The sequence below is a fragment of the Chenopodium quinoa genome, unplaced genomic scaffold (assembly GCF_001683475.1).
Source record: "Chenopodium quinoa cultivar QQ74 unplaced genomic scaffold, ASM168347v1, whole genome shotgun sequence".
Taxonomy (NCBI): domain Eukaryota; kingdom Viridiplantae; phylum Streptophyta; class Magnoliopsida; order Caryophyllales; family Amaranthaceae; genus Chenopodium; species Chenopodium quinoa.
In genome coordinates this window covers 1,757,829-1,782,524 of record NW_018742556.1, presented here as the reverse complement: position 1 = coordinate 1,782,524, position 24,696 = coordinate 1,757,829, and the positions used below count along the sequence as shown (strand labels likewise).

At 37.6% G+C, this 24,696-nt stretch overlaps 3 protein-coding genes across 4 annotated transcripts; 2 read left to right on the top strand and 1 right to left on the bottom strand.

The window, feature by feature from the left end:
* The first annotated feature begins 368 nt into the window (after positions 1 to 368).
* LOC110720480 (putative casein kinase II subunit beta-4) lies at positions 369 to 5,891 on the top strand. Of its 2 annotated transcripts, none has more exons than XM_021899515.1 (5): positions 369 to 944; positions 2,754 to 2,972; positions 4,333 to 4,442; positions 4,546 to 4,711; positions 5,503 to 5,891. In XM_021899515.1, exons 1-5 carry the CDS (start codon positions 710 to 712, stop codon positions 5,625 to 5,627), a joined length of 855 nt encoding a protein of 284 aa, XP_021755207.1. In that variant the 5' UTR covers positions 369 to 709; the 3' UTR covers positions 5,628 to 5,891. The 2 variants fall into 2 exon arrangements, with proteins under 2 accessions (XP_021755207.1, XP_021755206.1); XM_021899514.1 differs by having other exon boundaries at positions 396 to 944; positions 5,497 to 5,891.
* A 2,515-nt stretch (positions 5,892 to 8,406) lies between these two features.
* LOC110720478 lies at positions 8,407 to 14,386 on the top strand. Its single transcript, XM_021899512.1, has 3 exons — positions 8,407 to 10,046; positions 12,834 to 13,095; positions 13,781 to 14,386. The coding sequence occupies exons 1-3, from the start codon at positions 8,875 to 8,877 to the stop codon at positions 13,961 to 13,963; spliced, it is 1,617 nt and encodes a 538-aa protein (XP_021755204.1). The 5' UTR covers positions 8,407 to 8,874; the 3' UTR covers positions 13,964 to 14,386.
* An 894-nt stretch (positions 14,387 to 15,280) lies between these two features.
* LOC110720479 (60S ribosomal protein L37a) lies at positions 15,281 to 17,073 on the bottom strand. Its single transcript, XM_021899513.1, has 5 exons — positions 16,968 to 17,073; positions 16,233 to 16,272; positions 15,824 to 15,912; positions 15,639 to 15,721; positions 15,281 to 15,549 (listed from the first exon to the last, which is right to left on the bottom strand). The coding sequence occupies exons 1-5, from the start codon at positions 16,968 to 16,970 to the stop codon at positions 15,486 to 15,488; spliced, it is 279 nt and encodes a 92-aa protein (XP_021755205.1). The 5' UTR covers positions 16,971 to 17,073; the 3' UTR covers positions 15,281 to 15,485.
* Between the last annotated feature and the right edge of the window lie 7,623 nt (positions 17,074 to 24,696).

Genomic DNA, 24,696 nt, shown 5'->3' with positions numbered 1-24,696 from the left:
GGGTTGTCTGCGTAGGTGGGGGAAATGGAGGGAGTGGGGTCGCAGCCGGCAGGGGGGATGTGGTGGGGCCGCGTCGGCGCCGGCAGGGGGAGGGGGTGCAGTCGAGGGGACGGGTGGCAGGGGGGAGGGGGTGCAGTGAAGTGGAGGGGTGGCTGCAAGGTAGTTACACCCAATTAGCCATTGTTGTGGGCCCCTCAAACAGAAACAGTAACGGGGTTAGTCACTGGTAGTTATTTCTATAGTTAGGGAATTATGGTGGTAGTAATATAAAATATTTTTTTTTAACAGGTAGTAAATCTGATATGTGGTGCTTTTGCTGGTAGTAAATGTGAATTTTTCCAAATTTTTATGTAAATGTCAAAAAAAAAAAAAAAGGATTGAAAAAAAAAATTGAGATTAGTCCAATAGATTTGAAAAGAATGGAAAATTAAAGGAAAGAGAGTAAAAGAGCAAAGGCAACAACAACAAAAGAGGAGTTTGGATTGCGCTCTCATCATCATCGTCACCTTCTTCTTCATCATAATAATAATCATCAACCCTTCAAATTTTCCCCAGATTTTTTCACCCCCAATTTCTTCAACAATGCCCTAATTTCTCAAAACTCCCCAAAAAATCAAAATCATGTCCACCATTTTCAATTCCTAAGCTCAAATCCCTCTTTCTCTCTCCTATACTCCAATTTCAAATTCGAATTTTGGGGGCCAAAATCATGCATAGAGAAAGAGGTAACGTCGGAGGTGGGTCGTCGGAAATCGGAACTATTGATCGGAAACGTATCAATGATGTGTTGGATAAGCATCTCGATCGAAGCTCAGCTTCAACTTCGAGGGGATTGAGCACTAACCCTAAGGATAAAGAATTTAGGGTTTCTGCGCCTTCGACTTCCACCGGAAAAACGCCGTCTGATTACTCTGGGTTGAATAATTCCAATAATCGCTCTGATGGTTGGTAACACTTTTTAAATTTAGCTCCAAAAATTTTGATTTGGGGGTGAATTTTTGTTGCATGTGTGTGTTTGGTTGTGAATTTTTGCTCAGTTTGGGAATTAGGGTTCTTGTAGTGTAATTTTGTTGTTTATTTCTGTGAATTTGAGCTATAATTTGAGCTTTTTCAGCACTTGAGCTTAGTTACTTTGAAGCTGCAATTTGGTGTATTATTGCTTTCGAATTTGATTGATAATTATTGATGTTAGTTATATTTGATGAAGATTGATTAATGGGAATCAGGCAGGTTTAGTAATTTGTTTAATTGGGCTGACATGAGGTAGTGGAGTGTATGCTTTGTGTTATATAAACCCTACAAAAGTATGTGTACATTAGTTTGTAATTGGAGTAGTGAAATTGGAATTGTTTCATTTTGTACTTATATAAGATGTTATGAATTAAGGAGATGAGATTTCTTGGATGTACCTCGCAAGTAGTTGTAGCTGATTGTCGAGAACGAGGAAGGTATTCCCTTTATTTTTTAAATGATTTAGTGGAGTGTGTGACTCATTTGGGTTGGATAGCTCCAAATGAGCTAAGATAAGCCTCATTGAGCAGCATAATAGAGTTGGGACTTGGGAGAATTGGGGCATGGGCACCTAGCCACCTAGGGTTATGTGCATGGTGGGCGTTCTGCACTTTAGCACTGTGAATTTTATGTTCCCTCATTATACTTGATAGAATTTGATTTCTAAGAAAAGAATTAGACCTTTAACCTATTTCTTATTCTCAATGTCCATTTAATGAAGGTTGATCCTTTCAATCTGACTAATGTGCAATAACTCATTATCTCCTATAGTCACATGCTCAACATCCGTAGCATGTTGATGATTGAAGATGCTTTTGGCCATCTATTTAATCTCTTCAGTATCTATTTAAATTAATCTACTACCTCCGTTTCATATTATTTGCATACTATTTTTTCTCTCTACTTTATGTCAAATCGTTGCAAATAATATGAAACAGAGGTAGTATATACACACTGCACTACTGCAGTAATGCACACTTAATTAACTTTGGGATAACTGTAGGGAAGACAGCTTATTCAGAATTTGGCCCTGAAGCTGTATTATGTTTTGCTTTTAAGTACGCTTCAGGACAAGCATAAAGATTCTTCAATTAATTTTACTCTGTTTACTTTTAGTGCAAACATCGATGCATTAGGCTGCTGCAGTCCATGTATAACAGGATTGCATCTCATATGTGCAAAGTGCAAATAAACCTATTGAGCTTTAAAATCCCACAGGTTATTACTGGCTGCTGTCCAACTTGTAATATGTAAATGTTTTCATTTTATTTTATCTCTTAGTAATATGATTATGGAAAATACTGGATTGCCATACAAGTTATATTTCCTACTGCTGTCGGAACTCAGAAGTCTCTCCGCACCCCCATAAGGGTACTATAAGTATACAGTGAACTACCTGCAGTCCCCTGCACACTCTGCACGTGTGTATTAGCTAGCTTAACCTTTAACTTCTTGATAAGCCCTAAATTTGAGTTTGAAGGCCATCATATTTACTTCCTGGTCTAGTCTTTTTTTTTTTAAAAAAAAAAAAAAAAAAAAAAAATAAAATAAAAATAATCTATGGTGATCCTTTTCTTTCTTTGTTTCCTGATATTCCGATTCTAGTTCTAGCTTGTTTTTCACATTGATGAAGTTTTATTATTTGTTTGATCTGATTATGTCCATCTTGTGGATAGATATGGAATCAGGATTATGTGCTTGAAATTATATCTTCTGATTATTCACATTTTTCTTCGTTGTAGAGGAGTCTGAAACTGACAGTGAAGAGTCGGATGTTAGTGGTTCTGATGGTGAGGATACATCATGGATTTCATGGTTTTGCAATTTGCGAGGGAATGAATTTTTCTGTGAGGTTGATGACGATTACATCCAAGATGACTTCAATCTTTGTGGATTAAGCAGCCAAGTTCCTTATTATGATTATGCTCTTGACCTCATTTTGGATGTTGAATCTTCTCATGGTATGTGTCACCCTCTTTTTCTTCCCCCCCCCCCCCCCCCCTTTTGGGTGTTTTTCCAGAAGCTTATCCATTTCAATGCTTGGTGCTGCATGTCTTTTATGATATCTCCATGCGACTCTACTCACTTGCCTAAAAGAATAGTTCTTGCCTTAGCAATAAGGAACACTGTTCTATAATTCTATTGATGCAAATCTTTATTGCTTATATGCATGTTTTGTTTAGTAATTATTTTTCCTTAGTAGCTATTTCCCGAGACATTAAAAGCCATCTGTGTAAGCATGAGAATTTGAATAGTAGCAAAATTAAGCTCAAACCGCATCTTTCAGTTGTTTGAGTGATCAGTGACCCAAGACAGAGTTCAGTGACCCAAGACAGAGTGATGTTCTTCAAAGACCCTTTTTTATGTTCTGCTTTTTGGAAGAGGTGATTTATTTCAGTTATTTGTCTTTATAAATTGCTACTAGCCCCCGTTATTATAGAAATATATTCACTTTGGTTTAGTGACCACAATGTGTCAAGCAGCCCAACATAAAATTTTACCATTGGGTGGTGGCCTGCCTTCCTGGGCCTATCTCACTGTACAGAACATGCAGCAAATATTGTTATTATGAAATTTCTTCTACAAGAAAATGTGTGTCGATCTATGATAATGTGATGCAAGGAACTAGGAAAATCATTCTTGGTGAGCACCACCAGTGTATAAAAAAGCTCAAGGTGCGCTTAAGTGAGGGGGGTTTTGCTGCATCTCTTTGAAGTGAGGCCCACTATGTGAACAATTAAAAAAAAATGGTTAAAGTTTGCTCCAGATGTGCCTCATGCTTTTGGTGTGCCTCAATGCCTCATGTGCCTAATAACAAACGCCTCGCCCAGACCAAGTTAAGCGCTTACCCCATAGCACCTAGGCGCGCTTTTTCAAACACTGAGCACCACTATAACTTTCCTGTCAACTTTATGCTAAGAAAGTGAATTTACATGCGTGAATGGTTTATTATTATTATTATTATTATTATTGGGATACATGTGTCATGTGTAGCAATTGTTTAGGTCTATTTCTAGGTAGATCTTTGTCCTGGAACAATTTAAATATCCACCCCTTTTCCCATAGCTTTTGAATCCCTTGGGCCACTTACTTCCCTTGGAGAAGGGGGAGAAGGTTTATCATGATTGGCACTCTTTTGATGAAAACCATCATTTAGAGACAATTTTTTGTCTAAGCTCTGCCACTTTATAGAGTCAAATATACTGCATGGGTTCTGTCCTTAATGTTTTGTGTCTAGTCTGAAGGATGCTTTAAGCTCAATTGGCTCCTCTGTGATTTGCTCCTGATCATCTTGATCAGTATCCCTGTGACATCTTCTAGGTGATATGTTTACGGAGGAGCAGAATGAGTTGATAGAATCTGCAGCAGAAATGCTTTATGGCCTTATTCATGTTCGATACATCTTGACTACTAAAGGAATGGCTGCTATGGTAAGATGTTTCTTCTCTGTTAGGTTGTTCCACTGCCATTATCTTCCTTTTGAAGGATACCATTGTAATCTATTTATGTGAATTATTGTGCAATCTTCTACAGCTAGAGAAATACAAAAACTATGATTTTGGGCGATGTCCTAGGGTTTACTGCTCTGGGCAGCCTTGCCTTCCTGTTGGCCAATCTGACATTCCACGATCAAGCACCGTGAAGATCTATTGTCCAAAATGTGAAGACATCTATTATCCGCGATCCAAATACCAAGGCAGTATCCTTAATAGAGTTCTATCTAGATATGTCTTCCCTGTGTCGTATTTGACTGTGTTAGTTTGCAATACTTGCCTTGACTTTTCTGTCCAACTAGTTCTGTGAAATATAGCCAATATCCTTCATTGAGGGGAGGAACTTCGGGAAAGGGGGGGGGGGTCCAATAATTGTTTTGTTGACACTGACTGCCTGTGAATGACCTAATATGTTTGTCTTTTAAACATATGTGACTATGTGAGTCATCTTTCTTTTACCTCTTTCCAAATTTCATAACCTTAAATTATAAAATAACGCATGTTGAGTGTACATGGATTATTATTTTGTTAATTAGCCTCTTTCTGTTACGGAGAATATGAAAATCAGGTGCCTTCTAATTTGAATGCACCTTGCTTCATTATAAGTGTTTGCACACTTTATTGGCAGACATGACATGACAGGATTGGAATTCGGACTGATCAACAACTAGAATCCTATTCTTGACTAGTTCTCTTTGGATTGCAACTTATTTCTGGAACTTAACTTCAATTTATCAGTTATAGACTTTGATTTTGGGATAAATATCATTTACCTCTGCATGCTATGTATCTATTAGCACTTTAATAATCAATTCAATGTAAAATGTGAACTGGTGTGGAAAAAAGAAGGTTTTTGTCATCTGGAAAGGAGATAATTGACATTCATTTGCTTCATTTTTGTTTAATGGCTTGTAATCTGGTATCATTTTATGTGCATATTGTCTTGTTGAATCTTCAATTCTCTAGGTGCTGTTTCCTTGACATTGAGAAGATATAGATGGTGCTTACTTTGGAACTACATTCCCTCACCTTTTTCTGATGACATATGGTAACCTCAAGCCAACACAAGCAACTAGGAGTTATGTGCCAAGGATTTTCGGTTTCAAGGTGCACAAGCCTTGACATGTCAGTATTTCATGCTGCTTCTCACAATGCCGAAAAAACCACTGCTTAGCAGTGTTCCTCTTTTGTTCTTTTTTGAGTACATATGCCTCAAATTTTCCAGGTAAAAACTGCAGTGGTTTTTACAAATTCACAAACAAACTTTTAGGGAAGAAGATCCATGTAAAATGGCTAAAGCCACCTCAAAAGTTGTTAGTGACAGTATGCGTGTAATTTTATTCCTAAGTTTTATTGATAATCACTTAGTGTCACATTGGTTGTCTTCGAACTGTCTTCTTGTTATCACTTTTTTTTTAACACCATCCGTTCTTATTTGGTAACTGGGACCGTGGGTTTTTACAGTGTAAATTGCCAATTTTACCGAGGCAGGGAAAACTAATTATCTGTTTCCATGAATATGGAGTAGCAGTCTTGTTGCTCTAATACATGTTTCTGAATGTGTTCTTGGAGTCTAGAAGTTTATTTTATATTCTGAGGTGACGGAGGGCAAGTGACAGCATTATGCAGCTGATATGAACCGTACGCAGGGCTTCAGATGCATAAGCTTATATTGCAAGAATGATCACCTTAGAATCGAAAACAAAACTTAAAAAGTTGCAGTACCATGAAGTCAAAGGAAGAATGCTTGTTATGGAATGTGTCTAGCCTTGCAGAGGAAGACACCGTATGCTTGCGGCGTCATCTACACATCTGGATTTGGCCAAGTCCTGATTTCTGACCATTAGGTATCTTTTTATTATACAGTTGTGGTCTAAAATTAGCAATCGTTCCCAATGAACAAGTCATTAATTCAGTAAGAGTGTTTCATAAATCATAATCACCCTCAGAGAACGAGTCAGACGGACAGTTTAATTGGAAGCTCCAAGACTGGATTTTTTTTTTTTTTTTTTTTTTTTTTGGGGGGGGGGGGGGTTAAAATGATATTAATAATTGGTGCTTGTTTAAGTCTCACTTGGAGGCCATGACTTCAGTACTTAAATAATTATATGTGAAAACACATAACCTTACCGTCTTTTCACAGTTAATTATCCTAATTCAGAAGTTTTTTTTTTTCAATTATAGAGTTAAAAGAGAGGGGACTAATAGATAAATTTTAGTCGTTACATCAGATAGCCAAATTCTTAATATCTTGTTCTGTTGCTCAAGTTATAAGGTGCGCTAGATTGACTTTATTTTTTTTACTTACCTAAACTTATTAAGTCGGATTTGTGAGTCGGATATGTGAGTCTCAATCAAGTAAAGTTTTTGGTTGGATTAGTCCTCTAACAAATGCAAATTGTGTCTTTAATCTTCACTTCTTGTGTTTGACAATATTTTGTAATCATCCTTTATTGTATCTAATGTTATTTTTTCTTCCTTCGTTTTATAATAATCTGATAAAAATAAAATGCAATTAAAATTAACACCTACGAGTAGTTTATAAAAGTGGTCTAATAAAGTAATCATACATTCGTACAAGATGAGCTCTCCAGGTCATAGAAAGGTTATCCACTTACCCACCTAAATTAGCCAATTAGGGAAGGAAAATACTTCAAATTAACTTTGAAAATTGAAATTATAAATTCGATAAATATCTCATTTATTCCAATACTCCGTAATATTGTGGTACGGAGTACATTCGAAGAAATATCCTGGCTGCTGCCTTTTAGTTTTGGGTTCACTTAATTGGCCTTAATCAATAAATTTTGTCTTTATTTAATTTGGAATTTATTATCAAATACCATTGCTTTTCTTTTTAGTTAGCCGTAATATTAATCTTAATTAGGGTGGATATTTGTGACTTTTGAGCTCAACTTGAATTGGCATCCCTATCTATTTTAAACTTTTTAATGTCTACCGAGTAGAACTCATAGAAGTAACTCTTTTAAACTAACTCTTTCGTTGTTAAATATATAAGAAATACTAGTATATAGTAAGTTACGTGTGTTTGAAGTTTATATATAATCTACAATTATTATCTTTTGTTACTACTAGTGATGTTATGTCTTCGTCATACCAATGTTTGTTTGTTTTTTTTTTTTTTTTTTTGAAGAGACCATTAAAAATGATATGGAAAAGTTCTCATTATTTTTGGTTAGAAAGCGGTTTAAGAATCTTACCAATTATCTTGAAAAATATATGGAATATTCGAGAGATCTTCCCTAACCTCCATCCAATATACTAGTAATAGAGTAGAGATATAAACTTAACTTTTATATCTCAATATAGTATTATACTATTATTACTTTATTAGGTACTCGTAACATTTTATTTTTGCTCATACATTAGCTAGAGGACAGAGGTTTCACAAACCATAAATATCAACTTACTTCTAGTATATGTGTATTTTGAAAAAAAACAAGGCACCCTATTAATGATGTTTAATACAAAAAGAAAATTGAGAAAAAAAAATCATGCATGCCTTTTAAATCTCAAAATACCTTACTATTATTATAAGTTACTTATAGCAATTTACTCAAAAACGAGTCAGATGACAGAGGTTTCATAAACCACAAATATCCGCTCACCACTTTTTTCGAGTGTATGGTATATTATTTACAATATAAGACTTATTTATTTTAAGTACTCATCTTCCAAAAGAAAAAATGCCATATGGAATATTCACTCTACCTCAAATTGACCTATTCAATATATAATTCAAGAAATACAATAGAAAAATGTAGCAATATTTTGTGCATATATTGACTAAACACTATGATCAATCTAGATAACCAATGCAGGCATACTTGATCAACAAATTCAACTTGAACAATTTTCTTTTTTTTTTTTTTAAATATAAGATGATGACACGTGTCATTCAAGTAATAGATGGATGGCAAAATAGTAAATAGATAAAAAGAGCAAGGACAAGACTAGAAAAAATGCATCATTTCCCAACATGAGCATGACCTCTGATTTCAAAACCAAAAAAAATTGCACTAATTTTCTCTCTCTAAAATTAGCAAGAACTGAACGAAGAAAACGCAAAAATTACTCGTATTTCTTCTCCCAAAATAACGGCATCATATCCCTTTACCCTCCTTATCACTGAGCTTCAAATTTCATCCCCAAAAAAAAAAAATATTCAAAGAAAAAATAGAAAGAACATAAATAATACAGTAAATTTTACAAGAAAAGAAAGAAAAGTGGGAGAATTTTGTAAGTAGTAGTAAGAATTTTTGGAAAGTTTTTTTTTTTTTTTTTTTTTTTCTTTGAATAATTTTTTTTCTGGGGTTGTGTAAATTTCTGGGTTTGATTCCATATGTAAATGCATCAGAAGAAATCTGAAGTTCAGATCGGAAAAGAAAGCAGTGGCATCTCTTCCGATTTCAACCCAAGTCCACCCTCTTTTTTCCCATCTTTAATCACACAAAAACACCCAAATTTCAGCAATTATAATCATCAATTCATCGAATTTCAAGCGAACCCACCTTTAACTTGTTCAATTGTTCCAAATTCTGGTGTTTTGGATCCAATTTTAGTGAAGAATGAGCCCAATTTTGGGTCAATTCCATCTCCTTCAACTTCAGCAACAACACCTAAAAACCCCCTTTTGTCAACTCCCCATAAACGCCCTTTGATGAACCCTACTCCTTCCCTTGTTAAATCCCCTACTTTACCTTCTTCTCTTAGTAATTACCCTTTTTCTGCAACACCCACTTCCAATTTCAAACCATTTTCTGTAAATTCAAGGTGCCCATCTTTGTTTTTGGTGGTTTCAACGGCAAAATCGGCTGCTTTTCGGTTAATCCGCCGCTTTCGCCACCTTCGCCGGCTTAGGGTTCATCTACGCCTCCTACTTTTGCTTGCTTTGCCATTTTTTTACTTCTTGGTATCACATCCTAGTCACTCTTTTATTCTTGATTTTCTTTCTGCATTTGCTTTTTCTGCTGCTCTTTTGTTCTCCCTTAATCTTGCCCTACCTAGACTCCCCTCAATTAGGGTGTTCCTTAATCGTTCATTCCCTTTCCCTATTAAGCTTTCATCTGCCTCGGCCTCGGCAGCTTCCCGGCCTTTGCCGGTGTTTTGGTCAATAGGGTCTAGGTCAAAAGCTGAGAAGAAGGTCAATTCAGGATGTTGGGTTCAAGTTTATAGCAATGGAGATGTATATGAGGGGGAATTCCACAAGGGGAAGTGTTCTGGTAGTGGGGTGTATTATTACTACATGAGTGGGAGGTATGAGGGGGATTGGATTGATGGGAAGTATGATGGACATGGGGTCGAAACGTGGGCTCGAGGGAGTCGGTATAGAGGACAGTATAGGCAGGGTCTTAGACATGGTTTTGGTGTGTATAGATTTTATACAGGAGATGTGTATGCAGGTGAGTGGTCTAATGGACAGAGCCATGGTTGTGGAATACATACTTGCGAGGATGGTAGCCGGTATGTTGGTGAATTTAAGTGGGGCGTCAAGCATGGGCTCGGGCACTACCATTTTAGGTAATTTCATGACATCCTTGTATAAGTTTTGCTAATCAATGAATGGTTTTTTTGGCTATATGATTAATTGTGGGATTGCTATTGTGTTGTCGCTTCATATTAGGTAATTTCATGCTTGTTTGGTACTTGTTTATAAAGGCATTTGTTGCTCATGATCCCACATTTGGAATTTTAGGTGATAATATACTTTGGTATGTTCCAACATTTATTATGATCCTTAATGATGTGGATAACTTCGCTTTGTGTTGAACTGTTGACATGCATCATTTAGAACACAATAATTATTTCCTTATAGCTGTATTGATACAATTTGAAGTTAATCATCTTGTTTGTCTTGGAAATTAAATGCTTAGTCAACTATCAACTATTTACAATTTAGTTGCGTTGGATATATACTGTGCATTTCTAGGCACTTTACTCCTATTGCACCAGAGCTATGGTGATAGAAACCTTAGTCAATATCACTGATCCTTTCACTTGTAGATAGTAGATATCTTTATAGTTAAACTGAGCAGTAATGCTTGTGATGTATTAGTTGATAAGAATAGGATATATTTGAATGGAGTATAAGGTTCTGCTTGATTGCGCTAAAGTGATTCATCTGCAGTATAGGAGAATTTTCACATGATAATTATGTTAAGTTAATTGATAAGTGTCCTTTTATTACTAGACGTTGTCATGACTAAATAGTTGTTTATACTTATATTTTTGAGTACTTAGGATTTCGACAATTGTTGTGGTTAGTGAAGCATTCATAGTGCAATAATTCAACAATGTCTGTGAGAAGTATGAAAATTGAGTAACCAAGGTGTAGCTTAGTGTTTGAGGTGTATAGAGGGTTGCGTTGCAAAATTGAAGTTCTAGACAATTGCCGTGGTTCCAAGCATTTATAGTGCAATAAATCACTAATGCCTTTGAGAAGAACGAAAAATGAATATTAAAGTGTAGGTTAGCGCTAATGTTGTCATTAGATGGAATTTAAACACTCCGTATAATTGTATTGGGGTTAAAGATCATATGATGGAGTTGGTCTGTCAGGATTTGGTGGGGCCACTGCTGACCAAAGATTTAGAGTTTCTCAAAACCTAATCGGCTTTTTTTGTCTGATTTATTTATTTAACATAATGGAGTTGGTTTGAGGGGATTTAATGGGGCCCAGTATGAGTGACAGTAGCTCTGTTGTTGGCTGTTTTATACTCAGTATTTGGTACTGCGTTATCCTATGTTGTAGAAACCCTGTTATACCCGATTTAATCCCTGGGTGCAAAGAATTTTATAGGTACCACCGTAGTATCTTTAGCAGCTATCACTGTTCTTGGCAGGGGTAAAACTTTATTCCAAAATCGTTTGTTGCGTTGTTCATGTATCTCTGTTTACTTCAACTTTTCATTTACCTTTTGTAATTGTATTTAACTATGTACTCGTACTCGAGTATGTATCAAACAAGGGTAAAGCTTGACGATGTATTACTCAATCCTTGGTGTTGTAAATTATTTGGATACTTAGGACTTGATCTGAAGGATACAGTATCTCTGGTTTTCAGAAAAATTAAGTCCAACATTAAATTGATACACCTTTTCCGCCTTTGAAGGTAGGCAAATCTGAGAAGTGAGTTCCCTGATGTAGTTTCTAGAAACTAAATAAATAAGTTGTACTCATAAGTAAGCTATTAAATGAAATGTTTATTTCCTTGATGATGATGGGCCAGGATAAAAAAATAAAAAAAAAATTTCCTCCTTATGTTGGTTCTGTTTTACACTTTTGGCTGAGTAAAATAGGAAAGTTCTATTTCTATACATCACATGACTGCACAATTTTGGGAATATATGGTGCAAGAAAAAAAAAAAAACAGCAATTAGATTCTATCTGATGGAACTTCTAACCTCTTAGATAAATAGGCTTTCTGATAAAATTTTACTTTTACTAGTTAATTTTTCTCTTGTAGTTAGCTACATGGTCAAAGCAACAAGCCCTCTTTAGTGAAGTTATATGTGAAAGTGTTGTTTTATTGTTACATTTTCCGCTGGCTCACTTCTTTCTTTGTCTCTGAATCTCTTATAGACTGTTATATTGATGCATGATTATCTATAGAGTAGTGTAGTATGATGTTGCATTGCAATTGGCTATATTTATGTTTCATTTGGGCTTGGAGACAGAGGAGAGTTCATTGTTGAATGTATCCATTTCTCCAGATCAATAATCCTGCAACCTGTTAATCGTGCTTGTCTGGTAATTTTGTGGTGATACTGGGGCAAAGAGTGTAGTTAAACGCTATAGATTCCTCAAGATATCTTATTTATTTTTTACAGCAACCTATCAGCCCCACACACCTCACCCCTATATAGCGGACCAGAATGACTACGATGAATCTGCAAGTGATACACACTACACAATCTATTCTTGTATAACTCAAATTTCCTCTTGGTAGTTGCATTTATCGAATTGTATGGAAATCTGGCCAATAGCCTTAAAGTGAGTGATTTCAAAAGCGGAAAAAGTGCATTTTTGGTTGGAGAGTAGATGAAAGGAAGTTGAATAGTGATTCACTCCCCCCCACCCTCTCTCTCTCTTTCCCAATTGCTCTACCACTGCCTTTTACTTCCTACTGTGGTTTTTGAATTATGAAAGATCACTCTTTTCTGTTCCCCTTTTTAACTTTTTCTTTTTAATGTCTGGATGTGTAATTGTGGTCTTATTATGTGACTAACTGACTATTGTTGTGATAAATACGCATCTCTCTTTTTTTATTCTACTTTGATATGACCATTATTCTCTGGTTATTTTTAGGAATGGGGACACGTATGCTGGAGAATACTTTGCTGACAAAATGCATGGATTTGGAGTATATAAATTTGCAAATGGTCATCGGTATGAAGGAGCCTGGCATGAAGGTAGAAGGCAAGGTCTTGGAATGTACACGTTTAGGAATGGAGAAACACAAGCTGGCCACTGGCATAATGGAATACTTGATGTCCCAAGCACACAAAACGCAACCTATCCCGTATCTCCAGTTGCTGTCAACCACTCCAAAGTACTAAATGCCGTTCAGGTAAGCTACATGCCTTTATATAAGGAACTTGTTAGTTTCCTTTTTATTTTTGTTTGTGATTACATGTTTATATTTGTTTGACTTGAGGTGAATGCTTTTGTTCCATATACTGGAGGAGTGATGTTCTGGTGCAGTAAATGTTTATGGATGTCTGAACAACTTTTTGATCTTGCTCACATTGTCCTTGTTTAATACTAGTAGCTTGTTTAATACTAGTAGTTTGTTTATGCATGGCTATATATCACATTGTAATAGCATTGGCTGTATGTGTGTGTGTGTGTGTTTTCATGGCTTGATCTTGGACCCAAATGAAATTTAGATAGCATTTGTATACTCTCCTTTTGAAAAATTTGAGCGGGTGGGGATTGTTGCTTACAGGCTAAAAAATTTATGCTTTACCAAATTGAGTTCTCATTGCTCTAATTCACTGATTTTGATAAGTTACGAAGAGGATTTACCTGAAAAACTGAGAACATTTCATGTCACAAGCTAACAATATACGGAGTATGAATGAAGTCCTTGTCATCACTTTGTTTTTGGACTGCTTGTTGAGATACAGATCCAACTTTTTATGTGCATGTATCTTTATACCTATGTGAGCAATAGGTTTAAGTGTTTGGTTTTGCTTGTTGGTTCTTTTCCATAACCCTTTGCAGTCAAGGTAACATCTCTTTTGTGTGTGCAGGAAGCAAGACGAGCAGCAGAGAAAGCATATGATGTTGCCAAGGTTGATGAGAGAGTAAATAGGTCCGTTGCTGCTGCTAACCGGGCAGCCAATGCTGCCAGAGTTGCAGCAGTTAAAGCTGTTCAGAAGCAAATGCATCATGATACCAAGCATGACCACCGAGCCCCTGCTCCAATTGTGTGACCATTGATTTGCCAAATATCATCAATTTTCAACTCGTCTATTATGAAGATATAGCAGCTGAGTAAGTGAGTGATTATCCTATCGATATCCTCCACTTTTGTGATCGGCTTTAGCATCTTTGTTTTTAACTTTGCGAGGGTTTTAAGGAGTATTGCTAAAAATAGAAATACATTTCTAGTTGAAACAAAAGTCGTCTTATTCCTCTGATGTTATTTCCCATTAGCTTCCTCTTTCTTCAGTTTATTGGAGGAAGATATGGGTGTTAAGTTTTGCCCTTTCTGGCTTCAATTTGTATAAAAGAAAAATATGCGTAGTCAGGTGTAATAGGAGCTGGTGCTTAGGTCAAACCTTAATCCGGCCAGTGTTGTATCAAATGTGAATTTCCCTTTGAAATGAAAAATCTAGAGAAAGTTCATGTAACAACCTTGCCTCTTCTTTTGTTCTTGGTCAATATTTCAGATCATTAAGTGAATAATTCATAGTTTTTTGCAACTAGGAGATTTTGTTCGCAATTCAGCCTTAAGAACAAGGGCTTACTGTGCTTATTTTTCTCTTTATGCATTCTAGTGTAGGCAGATTTTCTCCCTAAGCTTCACCTATTATTAGCTCATTAATCTCTTGACCTTTAAACAAAGTACATCTATAATTGGCTAGCCTCATGAGCGACCTCTCATCTCTATCAAAGAGCATCACCTTAAGACCGTCTTGAGCGAGCTATGTTAAATTCTTGTTCAAGAAATAATCATGCTCTATGATCATGTATCTCAAACACTTTGTATATCCTCCTAAAATCATCTTACTCAGTATTAGTATATCCCACCTTAACAAATCAAGCATGAACACCTAATTAGCCTTATATTTTCGCATATACAGCCTGCTATACCAGCAAAATGAAAAGCATACGAACAATTGAAAATGTATTCTAGTGTATAAAACATCAATTAGAAATCCACAACCGGACGACCTTTTTTCACCCTTGTTGCAGTTAAGTTTAACTAATTAACCCCTAATTATTTTTGCTTTAAATGTAAGCAATATGTTCATCAATACACATCTCAAACGTATTCTTTAACAGCAATTCATTTGCAATTTAATTAGCTTACAAATAACCAATTGCCAATGGTTTCATAGTACGCCTCGACTACCAAAACCAATATGCTAACTCAAATAATGACATACTGCAGACTTCTTCTCAAGATAAAAGATAAGTATCATCCAAGGTTTGGAAGCCCGCTACTGCCACCAAAAGCTAAAATTAAATTATTATGTGCATTAGAATACAGATGATATCATTAATACTAAAAGCCACAGAGAAGATATTGTAATGATATAGCGTCTAGCTTGCACATAAAACCAACAACACAATGTAAAACAGGCACAAATTATAAACAAGAAACTCAAGAAATGGTTTAGCACTAATCGCAAACTTGTCAAAACATTCAAAAACAGTGATCCAAGATAAACTTATGATCAGTAGAATACAAAATTTCTAAGTCTTCCAAATATAGGCAATAGAAATAATTTAACTCTCGGTCTGCTCCCTCAACCTCCTGATTGTACTTCTCACGGTCACTGCACTGGCGGTGCTGTTCAAGTAAGGGAAAAAAAATCAGTAAAGAAATAAAGAAATGGAAAACCAAGTCCGTATATAATGGAATTAGAAACAGATCCTTACTTCAAAGTGTAAGCACCACCAGCCTTGACCTTGCCACAGTCCTTGCATCCCCAGATGCCAACAGCCTTCCTCTTCACGGCGTACTGCAAATTTTTATTATGAGATAAGTCATCTAAGACAATTCAAAACCCATAGGCATTTATTCAAAAGAGAAGAAAGCATTCAGCATAAAAATGTAGCTCCACCTTTCCGCAGAACTCGCAGAAGTACTTGCTGTGCTGACTTACTTCCATCTTCTTAATCTGCTTACGCAGACTAGCACCATAACGGGTTCCTGAACGATGAACAATGCGCATCAATTGAGATACACCCATACATACACTTTCAATCTACTTACCCAACATAACAGCAGAAAAAAATAAAATCACGATGACTGATACCACAGTATTAAACTTCTCTAATCAAATACACAGCTGTTCTAAACAAAGATTATCGTATGCAGTCATCAAGAATGATTCTATGAACATAATCAGCACTAAAAACCCTAAATCAATCATATTATGGTCACAATTCATAGTCTAAGAATTACTTCATCCGATGTAACATAATTGAAATACAATGAGATTACATTCAATCAAAACTGAAAATACTCACCGTATTTCCCGACAATACCAACCTTCTTGGTTCTCTTGGCCTGTTTACATAAACAAGAACAAGTCAAAAATTTGCTAAGCAAAAGCTGAACATAATCATCGCACATTCTACACCAATAAATACCAAAACTAAAACAAACAAACCAAAATATGCAACTTTTACACCCTCAAATTTTGACACTATACAAAGTTCCAAGCATTCAACTCACTCATTGTTTATACCAGTAAATGAATCAAATTCACAATATTATTGTTTACGCTAAAGTTATCTTTCAATGCCCAAATTTTGATAAATCTGAGTGTGCCGGCAACAATTCCAATATACTGAACTAAAATCACTATCAAAGTTCGCAGATTACAAACAGATGTTTCATAAACCCTAGATAACAATTAATATGAACCTCAAAAGCCAGCAAAACTTACAGATTACAAACAGGTGGTTCATAAACCATAGATAACAATTGATTTCAACCTCAATAGCCAACAAACTAAGCTAATAATCAGCATTAAAATGGAAAAATCGACTTCTCATCAGATCAAAACAACAAAAGGCGCAAAAAAATAGTACTAATTTGGATTTTTAAAATGCAAATTTCACAATAAACTAACAATTCAAGCAACAAAAAATCAAACAAATTAATACAAACATATATCGATTAAATCAGATTCATACACAATAAATTAATCTAAATAGATTATCATCGATGATTGAAAAGAGAGAGATTGAGAGGAGTACCATTGCGACGAATGTAGACGGCAGAAGAGAGAGAAAATGAAATCCTGAACTGCCGAAGTGACGAGAAAATAAGAATAGGGTTAAGTTAGGGTTTTATACTTCTGCTTCTTTATTTACGGGTGTTGGACTTCTAGGGTTTACACCACTTCTTTCTTTGGGCCTATATTATTTATTTTATTATTTGGGCTTAATTAATGGCCCATTGTATAATGCACCACGTTTTTTGTATTGGCAGCCCAACTATAAAAGATGGGAAGTTTTGTGTAAAGGTGTCAATTTGGATGTTCGGATCGGTTCTAATAAGGTCGGGTCGGGTCAATTTTTACAGTTGACTCGTATTAAATTATTGTGTCTACGCGAGCCGAAATCCGAATCGGTTATTTTTCGGGTCGGTTTTGGATCAGATTGAGTCGGGCGAGATTTTGACATCGTCTAAGATGGAGGCACGATGAGTGATGGTGATTGGTGCACCCTAATGTTGTTTGTAAACTTATAGTACTCCCTCCGTATTTTAATCAGTGTTACACTTTAACTAGATATAATTTTAGGTAATTTAATTCACTTAAATAAAAATAGAGTAATATTTTTTTATTACGAATTTTATTTATACAATGTGAATAATCCAGGAAATATAAGGAAATGGTGGGAAAAATAAATGGAATAATGTTTGAAACACAAACTTTTATAGAAACCTATTTTGGATGTACGCCTTAGCGTATTACATAGGTTTCATTGTAAACAACCAACATAAAAACGGCTTTACAATAAGGCCCTGTTCTCTTCAGCTTCATTTCAGTTCAATTCATAATTTCATTCTCTCATAAACAATTCATTTCAGCTCTATTTAGTTCAGTTCAGCACTTCAGCTCCAATCAGTTCAGTTCTTAGCTCACTTCAGTAAATCAGAACAGGCCCTAATACAAATAACTAAACAATGCAATACATAATTAGCGAACAAAGTATTTCCATCATTAAATCTATTCTTTATTTAAAAAAAATTAACGATCTTGAAATTAAACTTAAATCGTGTGTTATACCCTTCAATTTAAGAGCTTTTTTGGATTAGAAAATAATGAAAGTTGAGGCAATTTTCAATAATTTTAAGAGATTCTGGGAAACCACCTACTTTGCCTATTATTCATCAATTAGGTTGTTACATAACACCCCCCCCCCCACCCCTCCGCCCCCGGTTATGACTCAATATTGACCTAAACCTATTAGTGAACATATATGGTTCCAAGAAACATAACATCCTGGTACATCTCATCATCACTTATATTTTCCATGTCGACTTTTAAATGGTCTAAAATTGTGTTATATCCTTATATCCTTTAATTAAATCTCCATAAAACATCTTCACACATGTCAGACATCAAGACACTTTCCTACAAAGCCTTTTATAAGATCAAAACCATCTAATTCAGGTCTTGGTCCATGAGGACCATGACTTTGCTCATTCAAGTAAATATAAATTCAAATTTATTTAACTAATTAAAAAGATTAATGGTTGTGTCACAACTGATGGGTAAATGTACAAGTATAGCTGCCAAAAAATGACCCGACCTGATATACGTCTCAAACCCGATTATTAACCGACTCATCTTAACCCGAAAAAATGGTGATCCGAACCCGACCTGAAACTAACCTTAGACCCGAGTTGAACCGAGTATGTGAGACCCAAACCGAACATGAACTGACCTGGAGATGACCCGACTCGAATGTAACTCGTATGTTATTGACCTGAATCGAACCCGACTTGAACCGAAATTGACTCAAACCCGTTTTAACCCGTCAAAACCCAAACTTAACCCGACTTGTTACTAACCTGACCTGAATTCAACCCGACACTTCCTAACCCGACCCGAATTTAACCCAACATGTTACAAACCCGACCCGATATCAACTCGACTTGTTATTGACCTGACCCAAATGCAACCCGACTTGTTATTGACCCGACCTGAATTTTACCAGACCTATTAAGAACCCAACCCCAAAATTCAACCCAATCTGTTACTAACCCTACTCGAAATCAACACGACTTGTTATTGACCCGACCTAAATTCAACCCAAATTGTTCCTGACCCGATTTCAAGTGGATTGCTAAACATCGCCCGCAAATCTCCACATAAAGCCCACAAACTTATATTGAAGTTACAATATTGCCCTTGACCTTAAAAAAAAAAAAACACAACCTCAATAAAAATCAAAGTACGGGGATGTCGAGGCTCGTGGCGGCAAGGTGGTTGGCTCGTGGCGGCAAGGTAGTGGTGGCTCGTGGCGGCAAGGTGGTGGTGGCGCTAGGTCCGGCAGCCACGTCCACCGGCCTGGCATCTGGGCAGGACGCCCAGCCACGGTGAGTGGCGTTTGGGACAGGCGCCAGTCACTGTGGCTGGGCGTCCTGCCCAGACGCCAGGCCGGTGGACGTGGCTGCCGGACCTGGCGCCACCACCAGCCACGGGTCGTCCTGGCCAGGCGCCCCAGCTGCCTTAAATTTTTTTTTTTTTAATTTTTTTTGGAAAATCAGAAAAATTTTCTATTTTTTTTAATGTGTTTGATTTTTTTTTTAATAATTATTAATTTTATGTGTTATTGTTTATAAGTCTAGTATATATATTTTTTATAAAATCAAATAAAAAACATAAATTTCCACATCCTAAATCAAAACATAAATTTAATAAACATTTTTTTTAAAAAAAAAGGCAAAAAAAAAAAAAAAAAAAAATTAAAAAGTAAGGGCGGCGTCCAAACCAGACGCCAGTGCACTGGTGGTGGCGCCTGGCCTGGACGCCAGTGCACTGGTTGAGGCGCCTGGGCTAGACGCCAGTGCACTGGTTGTGGCGTCTGGCCTGGACGCCAGTGCACTGGTTGTGGCGCCTTGCCTGGACGTCCTTGCCATGGTTCCGGCGTCCAAACTAGGCGCCACCTCGTTTTCCGTCGAAGACGACGTATCTCCGGCGACCCTCGCCTCTCCGGCCTCCTTGGGCAACCCAGTACGACTCCACATTTGTTAGATCGAGATTTGTTCACTTTGGGTACGATTTTAGAAATGGGCAAAATTGTCAAACCGTGTCTAATTTGTGGGCTTTATGTGGAGATTTGCGGGCGATGTTTAACAAATCCCGATTTCAAATCACCTTAAATGCAATTTAGACCACCTTATTATTGTTGATCAAAGCATTTTGTCTAGGGAGACCAAGTCGGTCCAGGCTAGCAAAAGAAAGGAGCATCATCCTCAAATATAAGAGTTAAATATAGTATATATTTGTTGTATGGTCAAATGAGATAATTATCTTCCTAAATTATAAACTATAGTTCCCTAGTATATCGCCATATATATTATAGTCAAAGGAAATAATTAGCTTAATAAAAATGATAATTATATATTTATAATTAGTTGAACCCGAATATGACCTGACTTGGAAATGACCCTGCCTAATTGTAACCTGCAAATTATTGACTTGAACATAACACGACTTGACTCTGAGAATGACCCGACTTGAAAATGACCCAACCTGAATATAACCCGCAAATTATTGACTTGAACCGAACCCGACTTGAACCCGAGAATGACCCGACTTGAAAATGACACAACCTGATTATAACATGCAATTTATTGACTTGAACCGGACCCGACTTAACTCGAGAATGAACCAACCTGATTCTAACCCGCAAATTATTGACTTGAACCGAACCCGACTCGAACCTGAGAATTATTCTAACCCGTTTGTACCCGTGAAAACCTGAATTAAACCCGACCTATTGTTCACCCGACTCGAATGTAACCCGACCTTTTATTAACCTGACCTAAACGACATTATATAACAACATATATTAATGATAATATATGGTTCAAGCCTACCACGAACATTTATGGCCAACTTACCCATTTACAACTTGCACCGATTTCATTAATTCAAGCCTACCACGAAAATTTAGGACAACATATAATGATTATATATGGTTCCAAACGGCATTATATGACCACGAGATGTATCCCCTAAAATATTAATACTTTTTTACACCGGGCCCCGAAACCTCCAAAATTTCTTAAAAAAGTGGATATTAGCCTTGAATTTTGAAATTTTTTGTTTTTTTTTTGCTCGAAAATAAAAATTGCCGAAATGTTTACCATGGTCCCTAATACCGTTCGTGAGTCCAATTGGGTGGGTGGAACCATCCAATTTGTCTTTAAACGACCAATTTATCGATTTACAACTTGCACCGATTTCATTAATTCAAGCCTACCACGAACATTTATGACAACAAATAATGATTATATATGGTCCCAAAAGGAATTATATGACCCCAAGATGTATCCCATTGAATTTCAAGACTTTTCGACGCCGGGCCGTGATACCTCCACAAATTCTTAAAAAGCGCGTGGAAGTGCCTTCAATTTTGAAAATTTTTGACTTTTTTTTTGCCCGGAAAAAAAAAACTGGCGAAATGTTTACCATTGTTCCTAATATCCTCCGGGAGTCCAATTGTGTGGGTCAAGCCATCCAAATTTCCTTTAAACGGCCTATTTACCGGTTTACTACTTGCACCGAATTCATTAACTCAAGCTTACCATGAACATTTATAAAAACATATAATGATCATATATGGTTCTAGATCACATTAAATGACCCCAAAATCTATTTCCTAGAATTTCAAGACTTTTCGACACCGGGCCCCGAATCCTCCAAAATTTCTCAAAAAGCGTGGATATTAGCCTTCAATTTCGAAATTTTTGATTTTTTTTTTCGCCAGGAATTAAAAATTGCCGAAATGTTTACTATGGTCCCTAATACCATCCGAGAGTCCCATTGGATGAGTGGAACCATCCAATTTGCCTTTAAATGACCAATTTACCGATTTTACAACTTGCACCGATTTCATTAACTCAAGCCTACCATGAACATTTATGACAACAAATAATTATAATATATGATTCCAAATAGCATTATATGACCCCGAGATGTATCCACTAAATATTCAAGACTTTTCGACACCGGGGCCCCGAAACCTCCAAAATTTCTCAAAAAACGTGGATATTAGTCTTCAATTTTGGAATTTTTTTACTTTTTTTAGCCCGGAAAAAAAAAATTGCCAAAATTTTTACCATGGTCTCTTATACCCTCCAGGTGTCCGATTGGGTTGGTGAAACCATCCAACTTGCTTTTAGACGGCCAATTTAATTACTGTTTTACAACTTGCACGAAGTTCATTAAATCAAGTCTACTACGAACATTTATGATAACATATAATGATTATATATGGTTCCAAATGGAATTATATGACCACGAGATGTATCCCCTAAAATATTAATACTTTTTTACACCGGGCCCCGAAACCTCCAAAAAATTTCAAAAAGCGTGGATATTAGCCTTGAATTTTTAAAAAAATTTGTTTTTTTTTTTTGCTTGGAAATAAAAATTGCCGACATGTTTACCATGGTCCCTAATATCCTTTGTGAGTCCAATTGGGCGGGTGGAACCACCCAATTTGTATTTAAACGACCAATTTATCGATTTACAACTTGCACCGATTTTGTTTCGGGGTTTTCTGATGTCCCGCGGGAGAGTTACAATTCCGAGACTGGAACCGGACGCCTGTACCTGCAAAATAACGGAGACTCCTGATGGTGGGAGCTCCGCCTCCAACGGTCAAGTTAGTACTTGATTAAGGAGTAATTAATGCGGAAATTAAAGTGATTGGGTCTCTCTAGGTGAGAGTGTTTAATGTAGGTAATCTGCTTTGTTAGCGAGATCAGCCGGTTATTACTGTGTGTAATTAATGTGTTTTTTTCGTAATCCCCCTTAATGAGGATTAAGGGAGGTATTTATAACCTTGGAAAACGTGCCCATCTTAGGTTTAGGTTAACCTAGGGCCGATTGGGCTTCCCTCGGAAGTTGGGCCTAGGTGGCCGGTTTCTCCATTAGGCATGGAGTATGCCACATGTCATGACATAACAGGTCCAAGGTGGACGAATAAGCGCGTGCCACGTGGCAAGCCCTGACAGTTCCAAATGGGGGACACTTGGCAGGACCTGATTGGCCCACGTGGCGCATTCCGATTGGTGGGAGCAAAATCCCCTAATCATTTGCCCCTCACAGGTGGCACGTGATTGGTCACGTGTTACCTGTGACAGGTGTCGCACTGTAACAGGCGGCGACCTTCTACAGGTGTCAGTCGGCGAAAGGACGAGAGATTTTCCCGCCCAAATTTTGAATTCTGAAAGTGACCCTTCGCCTTCTCACTTCGCCTATATAAGGGAGGATTGTCTTGAGTCATTTTCACACTTTGAGAACTTTTTGAGAACATTCGGACCCCTGAACTTGCTCTGACATTTCGGACCTTTTCTGCCCACCGCCTGTTCTGACAAGCCGACTGCACAGGATTTTCAGAATTTCATCAACCGTCACTCGTTCAGGTAACTGTCAGTTCTCTTACTCTTAATTTTCTTTTTATTTTTTGAAATGGCACCACGGAAGCACACGACACGAGCTAGGTTAGTGATCAGCCGGTCACCGGGGACGGCTGAATCTAGGACTAGGAGTGCCGCCTGCCCTTTTCCGGACCCATCTTTGCCCTTTATACAAAGTCCGACTGTATCTGTGTCTATGCAGAGCAGGATGGCCAGAACGAAAAAGACTGCTAGGATCTCAAATTCAGACGGCTCCTCCCACAGGGTGCCGCTAAGTGAAACATCTGACCAGGCGCTAGATGTGGAAGTGAAACAAGGCGGCCTGAAAGCCGGCAATTTTGAGGGAGGAGTCATAGTGACCCCTTCCCATTTAACAGTTAACAATTCTGCTCCTTTTCAAAGAGAGGAGGCGGGCCCCTCCGGGAGAGGGGAGGAGTCGTCCTCTTCGGACTCGTCAGAGGACGATTCCGAGTCAAGCTCTTCTGGCCATGCTTCTTTGGACACAGAAGAGAAAAACAGCCGCCTGCAAGAGGCGAGACTTTCTCACGCAGTTGAGAAGGAGGACAATTGGGCGGAGCCGTCCGCCTCTCACCGAGAGCTAAATACCCCCTATTACTGCACGGTACCTCGGGGCCGGATCACAGCCATGCAAGAGAAAGTGGAGAGCTTTATTGCAAACCACACCATGGGCCCCGACTTTCTAGTGTTTGTGCCGGATCCAGAAGACACAGTCGTGTGGCCGGCTGGTTCCAGTTATGATAGCGCCTGCTTTGGCTGCTACGAGGCGGCCATCAAGGCAGGGCTGCGCTTCCCATTACATCCGGCTGTTCAGCGGATTTTGGATGGGTATGAGTTGGGGTTATGGCAGTTAGCCCCAAACTCCTGGGTCAACGTACTCGGCTATGTGGCCGGGTGCGAACTGCACGGGGTGGAGCCAAGCTTCGAGGCTTTCGCCCATATGAACTATCTCAGCCGGACCCCTAAGACAGGCGGTACCGGCTGGTATCAATTGACAAGCCACAGGGGCTACCTCATGACGAGAGGTAAAGCAAACAAGTGGAAGGACTTGCGGAGCACCTTCCTCATCATTGAGAGTTCAGACATTGAGCTGAACAAGCGCTTCAATAGGTGGAACAGGAATCCGCCCCTTCTTGCAGGCGGCCGTAGCATGCCGCCTGTTCCCCCCAAGGCTAGGAAAGAGATCCTTGATAAAGGACTCTTTAAAGTAGAGTCGAGGGTCGATTCTACTTCAGGGGTACGAGAGCAAGTACCCCTGCACTGCGTCCCGAGCTTCAAATGGCTCTACGACGAGTACTTTTT